This window comes from Cervus elaphus, chromosome X (assembly GCF_910594005.1).
Source record: "Cervus elaphus chromosome X, mCerEla1.1, whole genome shotgun sequence".
NCBI lineage: Eukaryota > Metazoa > Chordata > Mammalia > Artiodactyla > Cervidae > Cervus > Cervus elaphus.
In genome coordinates, this window is record NC_057848.1 from 98,769,231 (window position 1) to 98,793,271 (window position 24,041).

The 24,041-nt window shown below is 34.3% G+C and overlaps 2 protein-coding genes across 10 annotated transcripts in view; one reads left to right on the plus strand and one right to left on the minus strand.

Moving 5' to 3' along the window:
• Nucleotides 1-15,712, plus strand: part of POF1B (POF1B actin binding protein) — an 84,098-nt gene extending 68,386 nt beyond the window's left edge. For both annotated transcript variants that reach the window (XM_043896483.1, XM_043896484.1), the window contains 8 exons: nt 1,786-1,878; nt 2,711-2,824; nt 3,640-3,792; nt 4,332-4,451; nt 5,831-5,959; nt 6,767-6,849; nt 13,779-13,893; nt 15,258-15,712. In XM_043896483.1, coding sequence (XP_043752418.1) covers nt 1,786-1,878; nt 2,711-2,824; nt 3,640-3,792; nt 4,332-4,451; nt 5,831-5,959; nt 6,767-6,849; nt 13,779-13,893; nt 15,258-15,263 — 813 coding nt within the window. In that variant the 3' untranslated portion in view covers nt 15,264-15,712. The remainder of the gene's footprint in view (nt 1-1,785; nt 1,879-2,710; nt 2,825-3,639; nt 3,793-4,331; nt 4,452-5,830; nt 5,960-6,766; nt 6,850-13,778; nt 13,894-15,257) is intronic.
• Nucleotides 15,713-21,148: 5,436 nt separating this feature from the next.
• Nucleotides 21,149-24,041, minus strand: part of ZNF711 (zinc finger protein 711) — a 28,568-nt gene continuing 25,675 nt past the window's right edge. For all 8 annotated transcript variants that reach the window (XM_043896475.1, XM_043896480.1, XM_043896474.1 and 5 more), the window contains one exon: nt 21,149-23,820. In XM_043896475.1, the coding sequence (XP_043752410.1) occupies nt 22,643-23,820 (1,178 nt within the window). In that variant the 3' untranslated portion in view covers nt 21,149-22,642. The remainder of the gene's footprint in view (nt 23,821-24,041) is intronic.

Below are 24,041 nucleotides of genomic sequence, written 5' to 3' on the forward strand. Positions count from 1 at the left end.
GACATGAATGTCAGATATATGTTACATTCCCAATGGACACTGAGGCTCTGCCAATCTTCTTCTAATCTATTCTCTCTCTGATGTTCAGAATTATGTATCTTTTTGTTGTTCTATCTTCAAGTTCACTTATTCTTTGCTCTATCCTTTCCATTCTGCTTTTTAGTCCATCCATTGAGCTTTCTTTCTTTTTTTTTAAGTTATTGCCCTTTTAGGTTCTAAAATTTCCATTTAGTTATTCTTTGTTTTCTCAGATTTTCATTTCTGTTGCTGAGAATTTCTATTTTTTGCTATAAATATTTGCAATTTCTTATTGAAACATTTTTAAAGTGGCTATTTTAAAATCCTTGTCTGATAATTCAAACATTTTTGGTATCTTGATGTTGGCATGTATTAACTCTTTTTTATCAAGTTGAGATTTTCCTGTTCTAAGAATAAGTGGTTTTTTATTGAAACCTGGACATTTTGAGTATTATGTTATGACTTTTTATTTTGCTCAAATCTTCTTTTGTAGCAGGCCTCCTCTGATACTGAGCAACAGAGGAAGTGGGGCGACTGCTTATTACTGCCAGGTGGGGATGAAAGTCCAGGTTCCCTACTCTGCTTTTGTTGACAGTGCTTGGGGGAGTATCTCATTGCTCTTCCTGGGCGGGGGTAAGGAATTGTAGATCCCTACTGATAACATCCTGGTTTGGATGGGAAAGAGTGTTGTGGTAATGTTCCCCTCTTGGCTTCTACAGAAGCTTCACTTTGTTGGACAATGATGAAAGTCTTGACTCTTCACTAAGAATTCACTAATTCCAATTAGGTGACTAAGCAGAAAGACTGAAGGAGAGAGTCTAGTTTCCCTTCTTGGCTTTTGATGGTTTGGGTAGAGTAGAATATAGCTGCATTTTTTTCTATGATGTTTGGCTGGAGTAGAGTGGTTATTATCTAAATGCTATCTGCCTTGCTAGGCTGCCCTTTTTATGGCCCTTTGGCTAGAGAGAGCAGGCTTTCCTAGGGACTTTTGTTGTCCATATCTTTGGTGTTTCTGGGTTACTGATTTCCCCAACATCACTCTGATAAGCAAAAAAAAAAAAAAGCCTAGGAAATCACTTCTGTATTTTTCCTTAGCTCCCAATGTTCTAAACCAGACTTCATTATTTTTTTCACCTTTCAGAGTCTTTTTATGTATGGTTTATACATAAATTCCAGGGCTTTCAGTTATACTTAGCAAGAAGAATAGAAAAGTATTTCTGCTCCATCTATTCAGAAACAGAAGTTGCCTGTTGTAAAATCATTTTTTCTTTGAAGAAATGAGTTTAACCTAGTGAAAGGATTTTTCTCCCTCTTTAAAATTTGAGATATTTTTATACTTCAAGCTTAAACTTAATTTGTATTATATTGTTCTCAACTCAGCCAAAACCCATACATTTGTCAGCACACTTAGGGAGATGCAATTTATTATTTGAAGATTGATTGTCTCATCTTTTCTAATCTTTAGAGAAAAAAAGTAAATTTGAGAATTTGCTGATATATTTCTATCATGAAAAAGGTGATACTTTATCATGGGAAAAAAGAGGCCCTTTTTCAAATAACATAGCTATGATCTCTTCAGGAATATTCCTTGGATTACTTATGCATGTTATTGACCAAATGTCCAGCATCACTATTCTAATATTGCCATATTAAAAATGAAGTTGTGAATAAGTTTGATTGTAGAGCAGAAAAATTAGATCACTATTACTTACATTGCCTGTTTTAAATGCTAGTAAAAATAAACCATCAATCGTTTTCTTCCCCCAGATGAGGAATATGTCTGATAAATCTCTCCGACTAGTGCTCTCCACATTCAGCAACATACGGGAAGAGCTTGGACATCTTCAGAATGACTTGACAGTAACATTTATTTTGATTTTTCTTTCCAAAGATTTTCTAGTTATTAGCTTCCTAACATACAAATCAAAGCACTCAGTCTGCCTTTTAAAAATTTAATACAATAATATTGTGCTCACCCAGATATAGTTATTTTCTTGCAACAGTTAATTGGGGTTGGAGGAGAGAAGTAAAGAGCTGTCCAGTGTGAAAATGAAAGAAACTTGGGTGCACACTTATTATTTAGTTTACCACTAAGGTAATTTAACACTTAAAGCCAGGGAGTAGTTTGTAAAATTAGAATAATCTGACTCATTGATTAGGAACTTCCCCTTTTCTGTAATAATAAAGCATACTTTGAATTTTTTTGAATGCTTGAAAACTTCTATCTCTAAGAACTAACAGTTTCTGATTTCTATTTTAATTGGTGTTCTTCATGACATTAGCTAGATACATTCAGAAGACTTTCCATACAGTGAACTACTCCTTGAGAACTTTGGAGTGGGTTTTTTTATTTCTGGGTTCTGATGAATTCATTCAGACTCTTAATTTGAAAATTCACATCCTGCTGGGATTAACAAGGAGTCTTTGTGGATGTAAGAAAAAATGTTAAATAATTCAGAAGGTTCTGCTTTATTGCACTTAGACTTCATCAAAATGTCTATCATGCAGGTTTTTAAAGTTTCAATCATTTTGTATCCCATATTTTGATCAACTTTTAGGATTCTGTTTTATTAAACAATTGCAAATGAAATAAGTGCTTATTTAAACATTTCAATGTAAATAGACCTTTGTATTATGTAACTGTTGACAAGTTTCTATAATTCTGAGTCATAACAAATAATTTTGGTTCTAGTCACTGGAAAATGATAAGATAAGACTTGAGAAAGACTTGGCATTCAAAGAAACTCAAATTAAAGAGTATGAAGAACTCTTGGCATCAGTGAGAGCTGATAATCGCCAACAGCAGGTAAATTGATATTTTCATTGATAATAAATTAAATTGATAGTTTTTCATATGCACAGTTAGAACATTGGAGTTATGAGATACAATCCAGACAATTAAAATATGATGGACTAATTTGTTCATATGGGAATTGAGAGGCCTTGGGTATCTCCAGTTACTGAAGCCCTCTCAAAAAAATATATGGATTTATATATATATATATATCTTAAGTATTTTAGATATGAAGTATAAACAATTCATAATTTTCTATTTTGTTGGGTGACAAAAATTATATAAATATTGAATATTTAAGTTCACTCACTCATTTGGTCTACTAGTGTGTTGCTAAAAAGGTTTTTGTAGATCTTAACACATGTTTGTGCAATGAGTAATTGAATGAATGAACTCTAAAAGTTTTCTACAGACATCTGAGCGGAGATGATTCTTAGGAAATCATAATAAATCTCTAAGGTTGATCCATTCCTAAAATTTGCTCCTGTGACAATCCCAAATTTTGGTTGAGTTTCCAGTTGTTACATAATCAGGCATAGGGTTATTTTGATGCCTACCAGAAGGTAGGTTATCATATTGCCAAGGAGTAGCAAGAGTTTGCTAAATTGGTACGCTGAAAACTCATTTAGTCTTGATTCCTTCTCACTCAAGAAGGTAAGTGAGAGTACTATCTTTCATAGCTGACTTAATTTACCATTTAAGGATAAATATATAAGCAAACTGGGCATGGACAAATATTTCTTTTGTTTCATTGAATTAATCAACTAAAAGTACTCTCTCCTAAAAAGTAGAATCCATTTGTCTTATTTACTATGCATTCTTTACAGCAAGGACGTCAAGACTCAACCTCAAAATGCCAAGCATTGGAAGAAGACAATCTCTCTCTTCGGCATACGCTATCAGACTTAGAATATAGACTAAAAGAACTGGAATACTGTAAGCGTAATTTAGAGCAAGAGAATAAAAATCTTAGAATGCAGGTACTCAAATTTTGTTTTAAGCATGTGCTATTGCCTTAATTATATCATTGGTTATATATACATCTATGTGCTCTGTTAAGTTGCTACAGTCGTGTCTGACTCTTTGCGACCCTATAGACCATAGCCCCCCAGGCTCTTCTGTCCATGGGATTCTCCAGGCAAGAATACTGGAGTGGATTGCCATGCCCTCCTCCAGGGGATCCTCCTGACCCAGGGATCGAAACTGTGTCTTTTAGTCTGCACTGGCAGGCAGGTTCTTTACTACTAGTGCCACCTGGGAAGCCCATATGTGTGTGTGTGTGTCTGTGTGTGTATCCAATTCAATGCGAGAAAATACATAGACTGCTTTCCCATGATTTTACATGAAGTTAAGTCTTAACTCACTGCCATTTCAGTTGTATAATGAACTTCCAAAAAATCCCTCTGATTATTTCAGTGTTTTGTTTAATTATGTGTTTTTCATCTATTAATGTTTTGTAATATAATATGTATTTCCTTCATAACAGTCTAATTACAGAAAATGATTTTGCCTTGTGTAGGTTTCTGAGACTTGCACAGGTCCGATGCTGCAGGCTAAAATGGATGAGATTGGCAACCATTACACGGAGATGGTAAAAAACTTAAGAATGGAGAAAGATAGAGAGATCTGCAAACTAAGGGTATGTAGATCCTACACTGCATAAATATACAGGTCTGCAAACTAAATTAAGGGAATGTAGATCCTACATTGCATAAATGTACAGGTCAGCACAGACTTTCTAATAAGATAATGTTATTTTCAAGTTTAACACTAAAGAAAAATCAACTGAAGGTAGAGTAATAGGAGTCTGTTGTAGAACTTTTTGTTAAATACATATCATTGTGTAAAGAATATTGTTAAATTGTTTTGTAATTTAGCTTCATCTTTTCTAGGAAAGAAAAAAAAAAGAAATTAAGTTGGGGTTGTTGGTTTTTTAATTTTTATTTATTTATTTGGTGATGGGGGAGGGGGAACACTTTATGATCCCACCTGAAGCTTGCTCTATGCAGGCAAGAACAACTTTCAAGATTGTCCAGTGAAGCCACATTTGAATTCACAAAAATCTTTTTTTGACTTTGAGGGGTGATACATAGCAAGAGCTTTGTCAAGTGCAAGGATAAAACTGTTGAATTATGTACCTGTAATTGGCATCAAAATCCATCAAGGTGATATTTGTGAGAATAATTGTACATTGCCATATTTTGTCATTCTAGGTCAAATTGACTAACCTTTAAATTACTGATACTTAATTGTAGTTATATAACTCAAATATTTTAATATAAAAACTGACCACAGAGTTTTTTTTCCAAATATAATGTACAGTCTTTACCAAAAATCAAAATGAAACAAAATAGAATTTGCTCAAAGGGAAATCAACTTGCAGATTTCCTCCACTGGTTTCTTTTCCATCAGAATGTTACTAATAACACTTTAACCTAACAGTCATCTGTGCATACATAATGCAGTAAAGAAGGAAATGAACAGGATTTGGAGTCAGAAGACCTGTCATGGAGTTGCAGCTGTGTTGCTTATTAGCTGTTGCTCCTTTGTATCATTTAACATCTCTGGATCTCATTTACCTGTTTTGTTAATAGGTTTATAATAACACTTATCTCAGAGGGTTGCTGTGAGGATTGAGAGAAGTTATGCAGGAGGAATATGTTGTTAAGTGCAAATCATGATATAATATTAGTTACTGAGTTTTCCTTAATTAGTATTTGAAAGAATATAAACTGCCTGTTTTCTTAGCTTTATTTTAATTCTGTTGCCTAGGATTTTTACTTACATAATGCCTAAGCCTAAATTCTAAAGTCACCTTTAAAAAGTGAGAAATTCCTAATTGGTATTTCAATTCATATTCAACATTCATAAAACTCCAAATGCTTATAACTATTGGTATTTTACTCTTAATTTCATAACAAGCTGTATAACTTTATGTCACTTAACCTCTTTGGAACTCAGTTATCCATTTTGTTAAATGAGAATTATAATAGTTCTAACTTCTTTTTAAATCCTTAGACTCAATTAAATCAGTACCAAAAAGATGTTTCAAGAAGAGAAGGAAGCTGCAGTGACTTCCAATTCAAGATTCATGAACTGACAAGTTTGCTGGAAGAGAAGGATTCCCTTATAAAGCGTCAGTCAGAGGTAACAGAGAAGGGGTCAAGGTGGAGAGGAACCATACAACTCAGCCATGTGGGACAAACACTTCCCACAAACTGAGAAAAGACATATTTCCAAGACTTAACTTTATTTATAAAGAAGAATGCGAATGACTATAAGAAGTAGAAGGCTCCATTTCAGGAGAAATTATTCAAAGGACAGACAGAATTAAAGCAAAAAAGTTATGCCTTTAATATTTTTAAAATGTTGATTTTCTACCTCATTAGCAATGAAACTTCCAAAAAGACTGAGTTGCTTCAGTAAGGGACTGTGTTATATTCCTTTCTATGACTATAGCATATGGCCCAAGATCTGTTATAATATAGGTACTGAAGGAAGAAAGTATCCAAAATTGTGGTTAATATCGTATTGCTGTTATTGAACAAATGGAACTTGTAGTTATGTTCAGTAATAGATTATCTTTTAGGAAACAATATCTGTTTCCATATTGCAGTTTCAATACTTTTCTGCTATAGTTATACTTTTTAATCTTTTTCAACAGAAATTTTCACATATTCACCTTGAGAATCATGCCCATTCTATCTCATGTTATCCCTTAAGTATAGAAATCCTATACCAGTTAGTGGATTCTTGCAGAGACTTATAATATAACTTATTAGGTATCATGAAGCAAGACTATATGGAATTCAACAAGTAGGATTGGAATATTCTTACCTCAAGGCTTAAAAGGCAGGGAAAAATTATTCTTAGAATCTTGTAAAATGATCAGAAATACCTCTTACCTCATGTTTGTACTGTTTTCAAATGGTTATATTGTCTTTTATTTGTAAGGAACTCTCGAAGTTGAGACAAGAAATATATTCATCTCATAACCAACCCTCCAGCAGTGGAAGGACAACTATTACAACTAGAAAGTAATGTATTTTTAATGAAATTTGGACATGATTTTGGTTATGATATAATCCAAGTTATAGCATGTTTACTTGATATATACACCCCTAGACAGAGTTTGGTGTTTTCTGCTGGCCAGTAATTCTACTGAGGAATGAATGTTCACAAAAAGACGATAAAATTCAATAGCACACTTTCACTGTATTTATAATACATTAAATACAATGAAAGTAAAAAGCAAATAATTCATTGTTTAACCAACCATATTAGTCAGGACTCTTTCAGTTGCACATGCCAGAAACCCAGCTTAAACTGGGAATCAGTTAATCCACTTAACTGGGATTGCTTGTTGTCCAAATGAATTTGTGTGATCAAAATATGTCTACAGAAATCTGTCTTTATCTTTGGGCTCTGTTCTTTCCTGCATAGACATCATTCTTAGGCAGCATCTCTTCTTATGTAATCAATATAACCATAACTTACATCACAGCAATTTAGCAAAATCAAATAGAAAGTGACTCTTTATGAATGCATTCAGCAAAAATCAAGTTTGGCTATTTCATATAAATGGAATAATGCAAAATGTAATCTTTGGAAACCAAAATCTTTCACTTCACATGTTTTCAAGATTCATCTGTGGTTTAGCATATGTCAGTACTTCATTGATTTTTGTTACTAAATCGTATTCCATTTTATGGATGTATATAACATTTTATTTATACATTCATCAATTGATGGAAATTTGGGCTGTTTTCAGTTTTGAACAATGCTACTGTAAATAGCTGTGTACAAATTTGTGTATAAATATGTTCATTTCTTTTAAGTATATACCAAGGAGTAGAGTTGCTGAGCACATAGTAACTCTGTTTAACTTTTTGGAGAACTAAACTTTTCCAAAGCAGCTGCACCATTTTATAGCTGTTAGCATTTGCCTTATATATTGTATTGCTTCTATATTGCATGCATAAATATATACAATTGTTATGTCTTCTTGGATTGATCCCTTGATCACTTTGTAGTGTCCTTCCTTTGTAGTGTCCTTCCTTGTCTCTTGTGACAGTCTTTATTTTAAAGTCTATTGTCTGATATGAGTGTTGCTACTCCAGCTTTCTTTTGATTTCCATTTACATGGACCATCTTTTTCTACTCCCTCACTTTCAGTCTGTATGTGTCCCTAGGTATGAGGTGAGTCTCTTATAGATCGTATATATATGGGTCTTGTTTTTGTATCCATTCAGTCAGTCTATGTCTTTTGGTTGGAGCATTTAATCCATTTACATCTAAGGTGATTATCAACTTTTATGTTCCTATTGACATTTTATAAATCATTTTGGGTTTGTTTTGTAGGTATTTTCCCCCTTCCTTTCCTTTTTTGTTCTCTTCTCTTGTGTTTCTTGCCTAGAAAGTTTCCTTTAGCATTTATTGCAAAGTTGGTTTGGTGGTGCTGAATTCTTTTAGCTTTTGTTTGTCTGTGAAGCTTTTGATTTCTCTGTTGAGTCTGAATCAGAGCCTTTCTGGGTAGAGTATTCTTGGTTGTAGGTTTTTTTCCCCCTTTCATTACTTTAAATATATCCTGCCACTCCCTTCTGGCCTGCAGAGTTTCTGCTGAAAAATCTGCTGATAACCTTATGGGGATTCCCTTGTATGTCATTTGTTACTTTCACCTTGTTTATTTGAATATTTTTTCTTTGTATTTAATTTGTGTTTCTTTGATTAATATGTGTCTCGGTTTGTTCTTCCTTGGGTTCATCCCATATGTGACTCTGCACTTCCTGGGCTTGGGTGACTATGTCCTTTCCCATGTTAGGGAAGTTTTCAACTATAATCTCTTCAAATATTTTCTCAGGCCCTTTCTCTTTTTCTTCCAGGACCCTTTTAATTCAAATGTCAGTGCATTTAATGTTGTCCCAAAAGTCTCTGAGACTGTCCTAATTTCTTTTAATTCTTTTTTCTTTCCTTTGTGGCAGAGATTTCCACCATTCTGTCTTCCAGGTCACTTATCTGTTTTTATTCCTCAGTTACTCTGCTATTTTTTTCCTTCTAGTGTATTTATTTCAGTTCTTGTCTTGTTCATCTCTGTTTATTTGTTCTTTAGTTCTTCTAGGTCTTTGGTAAACATTTTTTACATCTTCTTGATCTCTGCCCCACCCATTCTTTTTCCAAGATCTTGGAACATCTTTACCATCATTATTACTCCAAATTCTATTTTAGATAGATTGCTTGTCTCCTCTTCATTTAGTTGTTTTTGTAGAAGTTTATCTTGCTTCTTCATCTGTAACATATTTCTTTGTCATCTCATTTTGTCACTTACTATGTTTATGGTCTCCTTCCCACAGTCTGCATGATCATGGTTCCTCTTGCTTCTGGTGTCTGCCTCCTTGTGGGTGAGGTTGGTCCAGAGGCTTGTTCCATTATCCCCTTGATAGGGTGATCAGAGCTTGCCCTACATGTTGCGTGCCCTAGATATTGCTATTTGGTTGTCACTGCCCTGTCAGGGGTGGGGTCTGTTCCCTAGCTGTCAGAGTGGAGACCCTCAGATTTGTTTATTAGCTGCGTTTCTGATCTGTGGTATGAGATAGGTAAGATTGAAGCACTCCCACTGGGAGAGAAGCCACTGAGTATTCCTCCTCTGGAGGTGTTTACCTGTCAATGTGCTCTGTTGTGTCCCCCTTTGCCTGTTAATGAACTTACAAAGTACAATGTTGTTGGTGCTGTTCTTGGTCCCACCTTAACTGTGGGTATGCCAGCAATTGGCCCTGGTGACTCCCAAGCATTGTTTTCATCAGGCCATTGGCTCAGATCCACTGAAGTCAGGTCCTAGGACTGCATCAGCTATGCACCTGGACCTGCTTATATTCTGGTCTGCCCCAACCTTCACATGTACATGCCCACAAAGCCCACAGCTGCTAAAGTTAGACCACTCCCAGCTACAAGAACACTTGTGTCCTTTCAGATGTTTCACATGTACTGAATTTAGGAAGCCATCAGTGGAGGTGTAAGTGAAGTTTTCACAGCTGAGAAGAGAGATTTCACCACTTCTTCCTTAGTCACACATCCCCTAGTTTCAGCCCATTTGGACAGATTTCCTAGTAGGGAGAGCTATCCTTGTCCTCCTAGGACAGCATGGGCAGGTCCTGACTCCCACTGATGGATTTTCTAGACGAGCAAGTTTACCTACATGCTCCCAGGACAATGGGACAGCTCCTGGAACTCACTGGTGGATTTCCTAGTAGCTAGAGCTATCCGTGCTCTCCTGGGACAGCAGGGCAGTTCCAGCATCTGCCTGCAGGTCTGGAAGAGGTGGCCAGTGTCTGCCTCTGGAGCCCAAGATGGCGATGGTGACCCATGCCAGTCCCCAGGCCTCCAGTAGGCAGTGTCCTGTGCCTAGGAGCACTCACAGGGAAAGAAGCTCTTATGGTGGTCCCACCCCTCTCCTCATGTGGCTCCCAATAATGGTGCCTTCTTTCTCTGGTGGGCTCAGGCTTCTTCCTAGTACACCTAGACCTAGTTAGGTATAGTTTCCACACCTAACCCTGGTCCTCTCCCTGGGATTGAGCTCTGGAATCTGAACTTCAGCACCCAAGCCCCACTCTCACTGACAGAAGAATGTCTCAGGTTGGGGGAACACAGATTGGCAGTGCCGACCCTCTGTGCAGGTTACTCTCTGTTTTGCCTTCCACAAGCCTGTTGCTGCTCTCTCCCTCTTAGACTCCAAAAGTCTCCCTCTGTCCAGTATGATCTCTCCACTGGTGAGGAGACTTCTCAAGGTGTGGGAAACTTTCTTCCTTCACAGCTCCTTCCCAAGGGTGCAGGCCTCTTCTTTTTCTTTTTCCTTTAGTCTTACCCAATTATGCAGAGGGGTTTTTTAAAGTCTTTTTTGGGGATGTCTGAGGTCTTCTGTGACTGCTCTTTTGTCATCATACTCCTTTTTATGTTTTCAAGTCAAAAGATTTATCTTTAAATTTTTAAAAATTGTGATATAATTAACATATAACATTATTTTAGTTTTGGATATACAACACAGTGGTTCACTATGTGCATATTTCTAAGTGATCACCACAATAAGTCTAGTTAATCCTCATTACCATCCATAGTTACAATTTTTTTGTGATAAGAACTTTTAAAGATTTAATCTTTTAGCAACTTTCAAATATACAATACAGTATTATTAACTATAATTACCATACTGCTCATTACATCCCAATGTATTTATTTTGTAACTGGAAGTTTGTACCTTTTGACCACTTTCACCCATTTGGCCCACTCCCAACTCCTCCACCTCTGGCAACCAGCAATATGTTCTCTTTTCCTATGAGTTTGGCTTTTTTTAGATCCCATGTACAAGTGAGATAATATGGTATCTGTCTGTCTCTGTCTGGTTTATTTCATTTTGCATAATGTCCTCAAGGTAAATCCATTCTGTTGTAAATGGTAGGATTTCCTTTATTTTTTGGCTGAATAATATTCCAGTGTGTGTGTGTGTGTGTGTACTGAATATATAATACATAATATTTTATTTATCCATTCCAACATTGATGGACACTTACACTGATTTTATGTCTTGACTGTTGGTAAATAATGTCACAATCAACATTAGAGTGAAGATACCTCTTAGTGTTTTCATTTCCTTCTGTTAAATACCCAGAAGTTAAATTGCTAGATCATATGATAGTTCTATTATTAATTTTTTGAGGCACCTCTATACTGTTTTCTATAGTAGCTGCACCAGTTTGCATTCCTACCAACAGTGCAAAAGTTTCCTTTTTTTCCACACCCTTGCCAACACCTGCTATTTCTTATCTTTTTGATAATAGCCATTCTAAGACAGGTATGAGGTGATATCTTTCTTGATATCTTTAAATTGTGTGCTTTCTTTCTTTGCTAACCGATCTAGTTAGAACTATATCAATTTTAGTGATATTCTTGAAGTTATTTTCATTATTGTATTTTATCTGTTTTATTGGTTTATTAGATATATTTCTTTTTTTATGATTGATGTAAGTTTTAAAGTATTCCTTTTTATATTATCACAGTCTGTCCTCAAATAATGTATCTCATCACATGTAGCATAGAAATTTTATGGTAGTATACTTCTATTTTCCCTTCGTGATCTTTTTGCTATTTCTGTTATCTATATTTACTGTTACATATATTATAAACCCTCAAATACAGTATTTTATTGCTCTCAATAGTAAAATTATTTTTAAAATATTAAAACAAGAAAAACAATGTTTTATATTTACTCACATATTTATCATTTCTAGTGCTATTCATTCTTTTGCTTAGATCCAAAATTACTATCTGATAATCATTTTTCTTCTGTCTTAGATACTTCCTTTAATATTTCTTGCCATACTGCTCTGCTGGTGAAGACTTTTCTTGGCTTTTTATGTCTGAAAACAGTTGTGATTTTGCCTTTATTATCCAGTTATTTTTTCTGTGTGTAGAATAGTAACTGGAGAGATTTTTTCTTCCAGTACTTTAAAGCTGTCATTCCACTGTCTTCTGACTTTCATTATGTCTAATATGAAGTTTGATGTTAATTTTATGATTATTTCTCTGAGTAATGCACTTTTTTCTGTTTATGAGATTCTTTATCACTGGTTTTCAGCAATTTGATAATGATGTGCCTCTGTGTTTTTCTTCATCGTTATTTTTCTTGTTGTTCATTGAGCTTCTTGGATCTCTGTGTTTAGTTTCTATCAAATTTGGAAAGAATTAGGTTGTCATTTCTTCAATTATTTTTTTGTCTCCTGCTAATCCTATAATCCAGGATATATAATCCTATATCCTGTAATCCTTCGATTAGCATATATGAGGGCACCTGATATTTTACATGGCTAACTCATACTCTGTATATCTTTTTCAGTCTTTTTTTCTCTTGTGTTTGAGTTTGTATAATTTATCCTGATGTCTTCAAATTTAGTAGTATTTTCCTCTGCAGTGCCTAATCTGTTGTTAATCCCACACAACATTAATTTCATCTTTATAAATCTGATGTATATCATGTCTATCTTGTATATCACAGATTCTCACTGTGTTCATGCTTTCCTCCAACTTACTGATTATATACATTATATATTTATTTATACTTCTAGTAGATGAAACCTTGTTTATTTGTCATTTCTTGGTTTGTTTCTACTAATTCACTTTTTTCTTTACCATGACTCATATATTCCTGCTTCATTCCATGCCTACTAATTTCTTATTGAATGCCATATGTTATGATTTTACATACTTGAGTTCTGGATATTTTTTATCACACTAAGAATTTAGGAGGTTAGGTTATTTGGAAACAGTGTAATAATTTCAAGTTTTGTTTTTAAACTCTCAGAACAACTTGCAGTCTAGGACCAAGTCATCCCACTACTAAGGCAGTAGTAGTGTTTTGTTATATTTGCCTGATGCCTTCTAGTATTAGGAAGTCTTTTCACTCTGGTTAGTGGAACACAGACTGGAGTTCCCTTCACCAAGCGAATTCCAGGAATTTTAAGACTATTCCTTTTCAGTGGTTCTTACCCCAGCCTCAGTAGCTGTTTCACATGCCTATACTGATCAGTACTCACCCAAAGACTTGTAGGGGAATTCTCTACAGATCCCTTCACCTCTCTCCAACTGTATAGCTCTCTCCTGTCTGGTATTCTGTTCTACAAATTCTGACTCCAGGCAGTGTGCTAGGCACTTGTAGGGCTCATGTCATCTGCTTCCCTTCTTTGGGATCACTGTCTTGTGCTGCCAGTGGTCCATCATTGCCATGAGCAGAAATACATCCCTCTTATTCTCTTGAAAATAATAGTTTTAAATCTGTGTACACTAAGAGATTTTCTTTTTAGAAAAAGTTAAAAGGCATTCAGAGACAAATTAAATAAGGAAAGTCAAAGTAGGAGTGACTAAAAAGTAATGAAATTATTTTCTTGTCCAGCCTGTAAACTAACTTTTTTTTCCTATATAGGTACAGGACACAGTATCCAATCCTAGGCCTCTTGTATGATGACTATGAATATATACCACCAGGTAGTGATACACAAACTATTGTTATTGAGAAAACAGAAGACAAATGGACTTGTGTAAGTTCATGGGATATTTCTAGAGTATATAATTAGGGAGAAAAAATCCTAAGGCCATTGCGTTTTGTTAGCAGAGTTTCTCAGCCTCAGCACTATTAATATTTGGGGCTGGATAATTTGATGTGAGGGACTGCTCTGCACATTGTAGGACATTGTAAAACTATATAGAATCTGATTTTTAACACTATGATAATGACAGCCTTTTTCTTATGTTAAAGTCTTCCTGAGTACTGAAAGCAGGTAAGACTAATCTATGGTTTTTAAAGTCAGGAAGTGGTTGGTTATGTTTGAGGGCTGGCACCCGATTGGAAGGAAACATAAGGAAGACTACTGGGGTACTAATAATATGCTCTTTCTTGATCTGAGTAATGGTTGCATATATGTGTTGAGTTTAGGAAAATTCATTTAGTTGTACACCTATGTGTATACTACTTCTAAGTTTATTATATTTCAATAAAAGTCTTAAAATGCCTAAGTATATCATGATAAGCAACAGATAAATATATGTCAATCAACTATTCTGTAGAACCCTTTGAGGAAATTTTAAATGTAGATTTATAGTTAATAAAATACTGCAGGTGTATAATTAATAAATTACTGCAGATATAATTAATAAAATTAAATATCTGTTAACTCACTTTAAACAATTATCTTTTGGTTGAACAAGCTCAAATATTTGAATAAATTAAAAAAAATTCAGAAAGCTGTTAGCTCTGAAGCCCTTCTCTAACTGTGGTCAAATCATTAATCTTGTATATATGGTTATCTATCATCAGTGGAAGCAACCAACATTCAATAGCCCTAAAATAAAAATAATTTGAACTTTGAAATATATTTTAATATATTGCATTTCTTAGGTCACTAATTAGTTGAGAATTACTTATTACTATTATTCCCCAGAGGTGGCATAAATGTGAGGACCTGACAAATAAAGGGTCTATAGAATAATAGTCGTTACTTTTACCTTCATTAATAGCATACAGCAATGAACAGCAAACTTGATATCTGAAGGTACTAGATACTATTAGCAAGTTCAAAATGTATTTAAGTTCACAGATGATAAATGTGTATTTATCAGCAGAGACTTTTGGATATATTTAATCTCTAAATATGACACCAAGGAGTAAATCTACTTAAATCTTCCTCCCCTGTGCTTCAAGTCATTTGAAAATTATACCTTGACTAAAGTCAGATAAACCATTGTGTCATTGACTATACATATAAAAAAGTGCCAAAACAGCACCATGCATTTCCTTTGGTATTATTCGTATCAATGTACGTAGTGTTTATAACTTTGGCCATATAATTATAATGTCTTAAATTAATTATAAGCCAGTTCTAAACTATTTTTTTTTCTTTTCTAGCCATGAATGAATCCCCAGCTCAAAGGAATTTTTTGTGTCTTCATTAGTACTTTATTTTTTCATAACTAAAGCCAATCAATATTTTAAACCATGCTACAACCCTGCAAGTCTAATGGAATTAATTATACAGATGACAGTTTCTCCAGCCATTTATAAGGCCTGAATCCTATCACATTCTTTTATTCAATATAGCAACATACTAATTTTTAAAACTCAATTACAAACTGTAGGACTTAATCCACTCTTTTTCAATAGGGTGCTTCCTAGACAGAGTTAATTTTGTTGGGGTAGACATTTTACAAGTTATCTCACTAGAAGTTTTCCTATGATATAGAGACTTCCCTGGTGGTTCAGACGGTAAAGCGTCTGTCTACAATGCAGGAGACCTGGGTTCAATCCCTGGGTTGGGAAGATCTCCTGGAGAAGGAAATGGCAACCCACTCCAGTATTCTTGCCTGGAAAATCCCATGGACGGAGGAGCTTGGTAGGCTACAGTCCATGGGGTCGCAAAGAGTCAGACACGACTGAGCGACTTCACTTTCACTTTAGCTGCAGGAGTAAATACTATTTTTTAATGACAACAACAAAAAGCGATATTATTGAATTAAAAAAAAAGTTTAGTGCATGGTATATACAGAATATATTTGCTTTTCTCATATTAAATCTTGTGATTAAAATAGATGATTTATTACATGTACAAAGGAGTTACATTTATACTTCTTTGAGATAAAACTAAATCAAAGGTGATGGTTAATTTCATTTATTAGGGAAATGGGATAATATTTTTTAAAATACTTAAATCTACCAGATTGTACATTATGGTATTATGGTTCTAAGTACTTGTCAGTGGCTTAGCAAATCTGTTCTTTTGAAGCATATCATGCCCAAATGAGTACACCCACTTTCTTAAAAACAAATAACACTTTATTGCAGTAGAGAGTGGAAGGAAGGTGGGCTTTTTTTTAAACTAGTGGTAGACAAAACAACATTGAAATACTGTGTAAAAGTGAAACACTTGATATCTGTATTCTACTTGGGAGAAAGAGATCTTATCATAAAATATTTAATGTATTTTGAAGTTGGTTGATTAACTGGGTTCTAATGACCTTATAAAGTGAACTAAAGTATTTTCTAAATATATTAGTAGATATGAATGAACTTTTAAAATTTCAACCCCTTTGTTTAAAGTTAAGAATTAGCAAAAATTAAAATGTTTAGCATTGAAACAAGTATACTATCAAGGGTGAAACAGACCACCAGCCCAGGTTGGATGCATGAGATGGGTGCTCAGGGCTGGTGCACTGGGAAGACCCAGAGGGATGGGATGGGGAGGGAGGCGGGAGGGGGGATCCGGATGGGGAACACATGTAAATCCATGGCTGATTCATGTCAATGTATGGCAAAAACCACTACAATATTGTAAAGTAATTAGCCTCCAACTAATAAAAATAAATGAAGAAAAATTAAAATGTTTGTATTTGACAAAGTATAGATTAAGGTAACAAATAAATCTGGATTTATATGTGAATGAGGTTTTGCACTGAAATGTCTTTGCAAATATCTATATATAATTCTGTCATTCTTTATATTCTAATAATTATCCATTATACTAAGAAACTGTTAAGATAGGAACATATGAGGCACTATACTGAATCAAACCACAAATGAAAAGAAAAATGTTTTTAATATTTATACAAATATTCAAGTTAGTCTTGATATGAAGCAAAAAGTCTTATTTTCTTAATACTCTGACTAAAATGTTAAGCTCTGTAATGTGGGTTGGTACAATTCTAATCTTATTAGTGTTCTGTAACAGAATGAGCTATATAGTCCTTACCTTTTTTCCCTTAGTATAGGAACAACAGGGAAATTTCTCCTCTGCTAACTACTCATATATGTAACTGTAACAAAATTGTTATCTCCCCATTATACATTATGTAAGTGGAGGTTTTTAGTAGCCTGATAGAAAAGTGCTACCATAGCTGTTTTAAAATTAGAATGTGATTTTCCTAAAATATTCATATTAAAATAACAGTGCCCAAAATTTGGGCTCACTTGATCCATGCATAGCAAGAGAATGGGGGTTATAACAAGGTAATTATTATACTTAACAAAGTTATATGTATATATTTCTTTTCAAATTTTTTATTAAGTTCAATAGAAACATGTGATTGTTTTCCTCTCCTAAGTTTCACACAGCTTATCTCTGAAAACTGCAGATATTGTCAGGTGAGGAATGCCTGTTTATCTAATTTCTGTTCCAGCATATTTTACTTTAGATGTTGAATAAAATGGAGACTGTGCAATGACATGCAAAGTTAATTTAAGTGTATAAATAAAATATGTATCTATGTGGTTTTTGTGGAAGTCCTAGTAGGAAAAATGCAGTATGGATGTTTAGCTTAGCTGTACATTTTGGTCAGAAAGTTACTATTCACATGAATACTTATGTTAGAGCTAACAAGCACCATAATAGAAAACTCTGATGTGGATTACTAGAGACAACACTTTAACATAGCTGGACCTCTCATTGATGCAGGTTTCTGCTTAAAATGAGAATTTCCTCACTTACAAACCTAGTCCTCTAAATTCCATAATTCAGTAAGTTCATAACTAGATGCCATAAAACATTCTTCCCATTTTTGTAATGTTTTAACTGTAATACTTTGTCTTTACAGAAACAGTACAAAAGGAACAAAATAAAGCTCAAAAAATTGCATGCTACCACTCAATTTAGATCACTTTAACAAAAAGCCATTCTCACTTCTCATTATTATAATCCACAAAGATAACATCGTGTAGGCATAATACCCATGAAAGTAAATAATAAGCTGTGAAAAGACTTACCTGCAAGGTCTCTCTCCCCCACCAGACACCATTACTAAATTTATTGGATTTCCATGGTACTTGTCCAGTAAAAAATGCAAAAGTACTTTTTTATCCATCTTAGGATAAATAAAATATATTTAAAAAACAAATAACAGAATAAACCACATTTGTCTTATAAAACCATTAATCTTTAGTGACAAAACAAGACATACCACCTTTGAGCCTACAGAGGAACACTGGAATAGTAATATGACATAATTACATGATAGCCAGGCAGTCTTGGTAGTCTTGGATCAGTCTCTTGTATATGAAATATTAAGTCCAGAGTCTTTATGTTTGGCTTCCTTCCCATTTTTTTATTATTAAAGTTTATGTTCCAGACATTTTTTATGTCAAGGGATAGACTTTATGACACATTAATAGCTGGTTTGCTAACACAATCAGTATTGAATACTCCTTCCCCAAGTGTGCCAAAATATAATAAATCAGACCAATTTCTTAAAATGGGAGAATATATAAGCTTTTTGAAGTAGTTTCCTAAAGGGGTCTGATGTGCCAGTTATGTTATGATGGGGAGGCTGGGATCTAGACTGGGTAGCTGGGAGTTACATTATGGGTTAAATAGTTCCAATACTGCCAATTGGTCCAAATTTTAAAATGGAGATTTTCCTTTGGAATAGTTACTTGGGTAATGCTCAAAGAGAGAGTCCTAGCAACTGGAACAAGTCAGGTGAGAACATTTTTGAGATACCTAGTGCTAGAGCCTTGACCCTACAAAATCTAGAAGTTCTTTTATAGGGCCTCTAGATTGCCAATAACAATAGGCAGTTCCTATCTAAGAGGTTCCAAGGTTCTAAGAGAACTTTGTTAACCAGTATCATATTTACAGGCCAATTCTTTTAGTAAGACAGGGTGGAATTATCTTGTGATATTATAGGGTTCTAATCTAGCTCTGCATTTTCTCTAAATGAAATCTTATGAGTCCTTAGTTTTGATAGAATTCCAGTTCTAGCCAATTCTCATAATAAAGGGAACTAGAAAGAACTGACCAAGAGGATTGTTTAGTTCCCCTGCCTTCATGTGAGATGTCTTCTTTTTCTGGAAGTAAGCATATTTGGAACTGTGTGATATCTTCCTTTAAAACTATGCCTGGTATGACAAAACCCACTGCAATGCTGTGAAGTAATTAGCCTCCAACTAATAAAAATAATTGAAAAACAAACAAACAAACAAACAAACAAGTATGCCTGGGATTTACCTCAAAATAAGCCAGTGAGACAATAGGGAATAAAAGTAAACCAATGAGGTGTAGGTGGGTTAAAGCAGGAGTAAGGAAAAGTAGAAATGAATCAAAATTGACCATGTAAGTAATGATTGCTGCAGTTGGGTAATGGCTATATAGGGGTTCATTATATTGTATATGGTTGAAAGTTTTTTTGCAATAAAAGTTGTCATAGGTTTCTTTAAGGGAAGGTCAAGGTTCAAACTGGTGGTTTTCCTGTATGAGACATGAATTGAATTTGAGAGCTCTACCTGAATAATTCTTAATATTTTCCTATCATGGTATAGGCCACTTGGAAGTAACAATCAGACAAATCCATTTCCACATAATGACCCTGAACTGTTCTAGAAAAGTGCCTATTCTTTTAGTAATTCCAAAATGATTCCTCCTTCTTGTGAAGGTACTTTGACTTCATTTTTTTGTCATATAAAATAGGCCTGTCCGGGTAAAATCTGCATTTTTAAAGGCAATCTCTTGTTTGTAACATGGGCTGAATTCTTACCTGTTCTATCTTGGCTGAGGTTTTCTAGATCCAATTAATAAGTGAATCCATTTGCTTTTCTTCAGCCCCACTGTAGCCATGAATGAATGGAATAACCTCTTCACATGGCTCCCTGCTTCCCTTGGCTTCTCTACAATACATTCTTCGCACAGCTTCCAAAATGATCTTCAAAATGTAAATCACATCACTCCTTTCCTTAAAACCCTCTGACTTATTTCAAATTCTCACAGGTCTCATCCATTATCAGTTCCTTTCACCATGATGCAGCCAAAGCTTGTACCATCTCAGGTTGTCTGTATTTGCATGTTTCTCTGCCTTGAATGCACTTGCACAAGATCTTCACATGACTGGTTTCTTCTTGGCACTCAAGTCTCAGCTCAAATGCCAAGTCCTCAGTATGGATTTCCTCATTATACTCACTCGAAATTGTTTAAGCAAAGCTGCCAAAGTGTACCAGAATTACATGGAGGGCTTTGTCTAACACCTCACTATTTCTATTGGTGGTTAACACATTGGCAGCTTGATAGAAATGCAGAATAGTAGACCCCAGCTCACACCTATTGAATTAGAATATGTATTTTAACACTATCCCTAGACAAACTATAGACATTAAAGCTTAAAACACTGGTCTAACATGTAATGGCTTTTTCTCTTAGTGATCATTAAAGAATAATTAACCCAACTGACAGAGTCTTAAGCAACAGTGCTATATATCTAGGTACATGAATTCTACTGAACACTGACTACTATGCTCATTTGCAGAATCTTTCTCAAAGCCTTGACTTAATGAATGTATATTCGTCTATGGGAACATAATTAGATTCATTTTTTAGGATCATGTTACTTAAGCAGGCTAAGAATTTTTAGTTTTCCCTATAATACTAAGTCTCAAGTCTTAAGATGAGCAACTTTAAAGCATTCCATCATGGTTTTAACAAAAAATTTTGAGGAATAATCATGCTATAGCCATCATAACTGTTTAAATTCCTAGCTCATGTTGTTAATGCACAAAATTCTATAAAACATTAAACTGCAGACAAAAAATGCCTAAGAGTAATTTTAAGTAAAAAGTCTTGAAAGCAAGAATAGACATTATAACACAACTTTAAATAAACTCATAAAGCCTTTATGCACAAAATTCTATAAAACATTAAACTGCAGACAAAAAATGCCTAAGAGCAATTTTAAGTAAAAAGTAAAAAGTCTTTTTACTCAAGTAAAAAGTCTTGAAAGCAAGAATGGACATTATAACACAACTTTAAATAAACTCATAAAGCCTTTAAGTGCAATAAATGCTTTTTATTGTATGCTCATTTCAATGAGTAACATTTAGAAATAATAATCCCACATTAACAGTGACAATCTTATCTTACAGCGTGTACATCATTTACAACCACATGACACACAACTTTAGATTTTCCAAATTTAATATTCTGAATTAAGAAAGATAAAAAATTTATTCTCAAGGAACTGATTCTTACCTGGTGCAAAAACAGAAAGGTGAACATTATTTAAAACACAAAGCCACAATATAGCATGGAGTAAAATTACATTTTAATTATACTGAACAGCTGAGTGTAAACATGAAGCAACTAAAACTTAAAAGTACACATCATATGCATTACATTTATGAACAGGATTTTCATTAAATTTCCCTAAACCAGCTTTTTATATTAAGCGCCATGTTGATTTGCAGCATGCTAACATAAAGTGTTGTTAAAAGGATGCATATTTTATACAATGTAAACTGAATATCCACCTTCAAGCTCTATTGGCAGCATAGTGTTTTGTTAAATACTGCATAAATACTGCCTCACATTGAAAATGTATGTTAATAATATGGTATATAGATTTTAAAAATCAAAATTTTCAATAATGGCATAAAATTGCACCTTTAAACATTAGAGCAAGTAAGACTGGAACAATCATACTTGCTATGACTGTCCTAAAAAAACTAAATATTTAAGAAAACTGTGTTCTCTCAATTTAATCTTAATATCATTAAGAAATATAGTGCTAGCTTTGTTTGCAACATTACTGTTGCGTCCATTTTAGAAAGCCACATTTGACTCAAATATACTTTTGTCATATATGCCATACTGAACATCAATCAACTTGAACATCAGAAAAAAGGGGAATTTTAATCTTTAGACTTCAGTACAGAATGCTGTATTTTAAACATCCTATCCTGTAATAAAACCTTAGTAGCTTTGAAATCCTTCTAAATAGTATTGAATTAATCTAACCTGTTTTTCAGTGAAATTTCTTTTAATGAATACACAAAACTTTTGCCATTTCTGGAATTCAATTTCCAGGTACCATATAAAGATACAGTGACTAAGTGACTGATGGATGACTGCATTTTATTTTTCCATCCCATTTCTAAAACTGCATAAAAGTGAGACTTGTTTGCCAAAGCAAAGCATCACTCCTTAATTAGATATGATCTTTTCAGAAAGATTTGTCTCTAGTATGATCAGCCAAATAAAGTGGTTGTCTTTGCTCTTCCCCTCTGTAGTTGAATTATGTTTATACCATTAAATAGACAATAAGGTTTTCTGCAACCATTCTATGGTGCTCCTTAAATTCTTTAAGTAATTTCAAAGGGCTATGAGATCCCCTCTCAATTCAAATACATTAAGATCTTTAATAAAAAGAATGTAAATTTATAATTTAATATCAAGCTATGTAACCAGGTGAAACAGTTTGTGAAATTATCTTCCCATGTAGCATGTCATATTTTCTAAATAGCTTTTCTTTATATTGATCTTATTATATAAGAGCCTCCTTGTGGTGCCTCATAATATGCTGATTTTTTTCTGATGGTCGTCGGAATCCCTTCTTGCAGAATTCACACCTGTGTGGATAGTCTTTTGTATGTATTGATATCACATGTCGTTTAAAGCCAGATGCATCTGTAGTGCTGTATTCACAATACTCACATTGGTAAATCTTCCTTCCAGTGTGAGTCTTCATATGCTTTTTGAGCTCATTTTGTTGTCTGAACCCTCTTTTGCATCTTTTACACTTCAATGACTGATCCTTAGTATGAACTGAAAGGATATGACCACTAAGAATAAATGGATCTGATGTTTTAAAGTCACAGTGCCTACACTGATGAATCTTCCTACCCTTATGGATATCACTATGCTTTTTGAGCTCAGAAGGGCGATGGAAACCTTTATCACAGACCTCACATTTGTGAGGAAAATCCTTAGTGTGGACAGATATGATGTGCCGCTTAAGGTCACTTGAGTTGGTGCTCTTATGGTCACAATGAGGACACTGGTGTGTCTTATGTCCTTGAAACAAATCCAGATGGCGTTGAAGTTCTCTCTCATCACCAAATGCTTGGGGACAATGCTCACATTTATATGGTAAATTGTTACCATGTTTAGACTTAATATGAGTTTTCAAATTTGATTGATCTGCACACCTGAAAACACAATACTGACACTGATATGGCTTCTCACCAGTATGGGTTCTCATATGTTTCTTGAGTTCAGAAGGATGTCGAAAGCCCTTCCCACACTCAACACAAACATGAGGAAAATTCTTGCTGTGAACAGCCAGTAAATGTCGGTTTAACAGTCCTTGTTCTGCAGTTTCATAGTCACAGTATTTGCACTTGTGCATCTTCGGCTCCTTGTCTCTTAATATAAGTTTATTTGAACTCAATGGACTAGCTTCTCTGTATCTTCGTGTGTATTCTGTAAATTCATGGGTTTTGTCAACTTTGTTTATAAGCTTATGGCTTTCTAAATGGTTATGGAAACTCACTTTCTTGTTAGTTGTAAAGTCACAATCTGTACACTGATACTTTTTTCTCATCAAATGATCAGGATGATTCTTCATGTGTCTTTTCAAGAATCCTCTGGATTTAAACTTTTTTGTGCAAATATGGCAAGGATACACTGTCAGGGGTTGTCCATCAGGGCCTATTATAACAGCTAGATTAAAACAAACAAACAAACAAACAAAAAAAACAAAAACGGAAGTTGGAACATTTGGCCAGACTGTTTTAAAAGGGTTTTACAACAAAGATAGCAAAATTAGCTGACATTCACAATGTGAGTATACTAGTAGAATAAAACCCTGTAAGACAAGATGTAGATTAAACGCAACTTATAATAAAGTAAAGCTCCAGGAGTTAGTGATGGACAGAGAAGCC